The 5081-nt window shown below is 44.7% G+C and overlaps 1 protein-coding gene across 1 annotated transcript; it reads right to left on the minus strand.

Moving 5' to 3' along the window:
• Nucleotides 1-2400: 2400 nt before the first annotated feature.
• PCYB_081370 (RNA binding protein) lies at nucleotides 2401-4874 on the minus strand (the record flags this gene model as incomplete). Its single annotated transcript, XM_004221875.1, has 2 exons — nucleotides 2401-4373; nucleotides 4661-4874. The coding sequence occupies 2 exons, from the start codon at nucleotides 4872-4874 to the stop codon at nucleotides 2401-2403; spliced, it is 2187 nt and encodes a 728-aa protein (XP_004221923.1).
• Between the last annotated feature and the right edge of the window lie 207 nt (nucleotides 4875-5081).

Here is a 5081-nt window from a genome sequence, read left to right on the forward strand (position 1 = left end):
TTTCATCACGTGGGGATATGCATGCGGATAAGAAAGCAGCATATTTTCACTTTTCCTGTTCGCTTGCTTTATGTATGTTTTACGAACATGTCATACCTTCGCGTATGTTCATTCATGCCATATTTTCAGCATGGGTGGAGGGGGCGCAGCTCACGTGCAGGCATGAGCAAAGGTGAAAGTTGGTTTTATGTTGGCACAAAATTGGATGGGGACAGTCGCCTTTTTTTTTGGAGGGTGGGAGGGAGGCCTTGTTTCTCTTTTGTTATGCTATGCTGTGCTATGCTATGCTGTGTTTACGTAGGGCGTGGGGAAGGTCTTTCGTTCAGTTCGCGGAGGAAGTGTTCACTGGTTGGGGCTAACTCGGTTGTCAATTCGGTCGTTATTTTTAAGTACAAATTGGGCGTACATATTGGGGGGCTTCCCTTTCGGCGTACCTTTTGGCGTACAACTTTAATGAGCATTTTTCACAGTTGCTTTTTTTTTTTTTTGCTATGCCAATTACACCACGTGGATATCCGCTGTTACAACTTCTTTTGCCCAGTGAACAAAACAAAATTCTCCGCCCCCGCCTGTGTTGTGCATGCATAATCCTACGTACCTCGCATAGGCGAGCAGGGCTAACCTGTTCCTGCATCATTATGTCACCATCACCCCAAAGGAGGAATCTTGTCATGTTAATAAGAAGTATCCCTTTTTTTGTGCAATTACACGGGCGTATGAACTGAACAGCTTTTATTTTTATCTGCTAACAACCGGAGGGCTTAAGGCTCGAATGCTATTCCTCCCATGTTTACGCTCACAGGGACATATTAAAAAATGACCGTCCATGCATGTATAGGTCAACTCAAATTTGCATGCTCATGTGAACATTTGCCGCAGCGGATTCTCTGTCCGATTGCGAATCGTCGTTTCAGATGGCCCACCGCCACATGCACGCACCAAAAAATTTCCACCACACACCCTATACGTATCCGAACACTGACGCTATATTCTTCTCAACTCTCCTCAACTGGTAGACATTTCATCGGGCGTTTCCGTCGCTGAGGAAAAGGTGTGACCTGATAAAGTGGCCCAGAAGTGGTACTAAAATAAAAGCGGTTCAGGCGTGTTCTTTAGTGTCTCCATCAAAAGGGTAGCCAACGGATCGAAGCACACTCGCGCAGGGGGTTGCCACAAACCACTCCCTATCCCCCGCAAAGGCAGTGCGCACTGCTCCACTGTAGATATGCACAAAAAGTACAGCGTCACAGGTTGTTGCCGCAGTGCTTTGTAAGAAGCAGTCCCCACAGTGTTACCGTCTTTTATGCTAGTCGCAGTCATGCGTTACACGGTCAAACCAGACTGAGCAGTTACGCGGCAAAAAAAAAAAAAGACAAGACAAGACTAGACTAGACTAGACTAGACAAGGTGCAATCCCCTTCAGCGGTGAAACACATACGCTATCCGCTTATATGCCACGAGCCTCCCCCACACGTGGCCCGCGATTCTCAATTTCAGCCTTAAACGAAAATTGTCCTATTCTATGGCCATCCACGCAAATGGAAGGAACCCCTCCTCCCTCTACAACAACTTATAAAGTTATAACATGTTCGAAAAAAAAGAAACCTCACAGAGCAGAGTTGTATTCCCCCCTTCTGTATGGCATCACGAAAAGCGCCGTACAACACCACAACAACAAGGTTAACGCATTTTCCCCTCCCATGAGCGGCGTGACTACTCCCGTAATGGCCAACGCTGCCACATTTTCATTTTCTCTTTTTTTTTTGCACCTCCCTGATAACTGCATGCAATCGGTGCTCCAACATGCATCATACGTGTGTCACTCTCCCCCCCAAAGGGATCGTATTCACCGCTTCGAAAAAAATAACCATTGAATGATTAAAAAAAGTCGATCTTGTGTGCCGTTGGGAAAGTCCATTTTTAATGCACACAAGGTAAGCATGCGTGTTTGGGGTTGTAAGCATTTGGTGCGCCCCTTCATAGTTTCCTAAAAATTGCCTCTTCAAAAAAGGGACAACAATTAGCCTGAAAAGGGAACCCCCAAATGGTACGTACGACTCGGATACACGCACACTCACACGCACATATGCATGCATACATACATTAATACATTATTTAATTATTTTTGTTGAAAAAAAAACTCCCACATTGATGTGATGAAAATAATTGCTCACTGTATGCAGCGAATGTCGATGGGCTCTTCGGTGGAATCGACATGAAGGAAAAAAAAAAAAAAAAAAAAAAAAAAAAGCAGGTGATGGTGACGAATCCCCTACGACTGCATTTTAACAGAGCAGAATGACACGAAGCTGATTTGTAAAAAAAAAAAATCTCGTAATGCACGAGGAGCATTCCTTTTACCAGTGTGCTTTTTTTTTTTTTTTTTTTTCCCCCCATTCTCTACGAACCACTCTCAGTAGAATTTCCCTTGTTTACGCACACCTTCTTCGAGGCTGCCCATTTGTCGTTGTTCACACTGTCGTCGTAATAACTATCTTGTAGGTCTCTCCTGGAGGAAGAATCATCGGATGCCCTTCTTCCCCTTCGTCTCCCTTTCGTGTTTCTCCTATTCGACTGCTGCTTCGCTTTCACACTCACACTTCTGCTCCTGCTTCGGCTCCCATCATAACGGTCTCCCTCACCATCCTTCAAGCCACCATCTGCACTATGTTCGATCTTATCTCTCACATTCGTAGAACCAACAATACTTCCTTCCTCATCGCTCTTGTACATATTTTCTTCTTCATCGTCTCCTCGTGTGCTCAGCTCTCTATCGTTTTTAATTGCCTCCTCTCTTTCCTTATCCACAGAGTATTCATCCCCCTTGTCTTTTCCTTTCATAGTGCTTCTCTGGTCATCTCCTACATTATCTACACTTTCACTTCTGCCATTTTTGTTGTTCCTTCCTTGTTTCATGTCGGATGTAGTCCCCTCCCCTCCGTTCTTGTATTTGTCCTTCACGATGCTACCGCTTCGGTCACTTCTACGGCTTCTACCGCTTCTACCACTTCTTCCACTTCTTCCACTTCTACCACTTCTGCCACTTCTACCACTTCTGCCACTTCTACCACTACTGGCGCTTTTCCCTGACAACCTATCCGTCTCGCCCAAATTCTCCTCCTTAGCCCTGCTGTTCCCTCCTCTGCCACTTAACTGACTCTGCCTATCCACATCGTTACCGTCCTCTCTGCCTTCCCTATTTCCTGCGTCCACCCCATCGGCTCTTTCCTTATCCTGTGAGCTGCCTCTTCTCTGATCGTTGTTCATACTTCCCCTTCGGTGGTCCTTGTCCGACTTGTCATGTTGCCCGTCCTCCTTTTCGTCTCTCCCAAATTTGTTCCTGTCGTGGGTCTTCCCCTGGTCCTTATCGTGGTTCCTCTCATATCTGTCATGTCTGTCATGTTTGTCATGCCTGTCATGCTTGTCATTCCTGTCATGCCTGTCATTCCTGTCATTCCTGTCATGCCTATCATGCGGTCTTTCAAAAAAACGCTCCCTCCTGTAGCCATCCCTGTCCGCCTCATACCCATCTCGATGGTACGTCCTATCCTTGTCACCCGAAGTGTTGTGATGAAAATTTGGATCTCTTCTATCCTCACCTCGATTTTTGAATTTCAAGTTGAGAGGAGAATCAACAAATTTCATTACCTCTACAGAGATACCATTAAACTTACGACCGTTTAATACTTCCACTGCTTTTTTTACATTCTCATAATTGTAATACTCTATTATACCAAACCTTTCTTTATTATCATCCTGAATAATATTAGCATAATTAACTGATCCTACATCTCTTCCGAAATCTTTTAGATCTTGCCAGCTAGCTTTTTCGTCCACATTTTTTACTACAATTCGTAAGGCATTTTTTTTCTCTCTATTTTCATTTCGATTAGGGGAATAATTCCTTGCGTATGGAGGAGGATAAAAACCTCGATTGTCATTTCGGTTATGAAAATAGTTACCTGCATGATGAGGTTGAACATTTAATTCTTCTCCAAAAAAAAACTGTCCATTTTCTTCCTTTATTGCAATCTCTGCATGAGATATTTTCTCATACTCTATAAATGCAAATCTCGTTTTCCACTGCATATTTACAATATCTCCATATTTTAAAAATTTTCTTCTTACATCTTCTTCTCTAGCATCAGGAGATATATTTCCTACGAATATTTTACATGGGTCTGCTTTTTTGTAAAAATAATTTCTCATCTCTCTTGGTCTTTCTCTTCTCATCATTCCAATATTATTTCCCATTCGATTTGAATCATTTTCGTATACATATCTTTGTCTCTCTCCACCTGGGGAATATTTCCTCATATTCATTCTTTCGTCTCGACCTTCTCGGTATTCATACGTGTTGTTGTATGGACCACCTGGGTGATGCTGGTGTGGGGGGCGATCATATGGGGGACGGTCATATGGAGGGCGGTCATGTGGGGGACGGTCATATGGGGGGCGATCATGTGGAGGGCGGTCATGTGGAGGGCGGTCATATGGGGGGCGATCATGTGGAGGGCGATCATGTGGGGGGCGGTCATATGGGGGGCGGTCATGTGGATGTCGTTCATGTGGATGTCTTTCATGTGGATGTCGTTCGTGCGGGTATCGCTCATGCGGGTGACGCTCATGCTCGTAGTGGCCTCCATCCTTGCTGTCCCACTTGCTGCTGTGTTCCTTCTCGTGCTTATACTTATCACCACGCTTTCGCTCTCCGTTTCGATCGTCATACACAGCACCGTGTCTGTTTCTTTCTTTGGAAATATTTCTCTTTGGAGATTTGTTGTGATATTTGTCTCTTGGGTACTTATGATGATGTGGACTACGACTGCGTGTGCGACTTCGGCTGTGTCCTCCTCGATTGGCGTCATGTCCATTTTCTCGGTGGTGCTGGTGTTGTGCATGCTGGTGGTAATCTCTCCTCTCCCTGGAATAATTTCGACCCCTTTCTACATTGGAGGCTTCATTTCTTTTGCTGTAATTATCCACGGAAGACTTCCTATAACTGCCTTGGTTATGTTCATTCTTGTGATGGTATCTCCCTCCTGCAGTCATTTTTTCGCGACTCCTCGATGCATACCTCT

The sequence above is a fragment of the Plasmodium cynomolgi genome, chromosome 8 (genome assembly GCF_000321355.1).
Source record: "Plasmodium cynomolgi strain B DNA, chromosome 8, whole genome shotgun sequence".
Classification (NCBI taxonomy): domain Eukaryota; phylum Apicomplexa; class Aconoidasida; order Haemosporida; family Plasmodiidae; genus Plasmodium; species Plasmodium cynomolgi.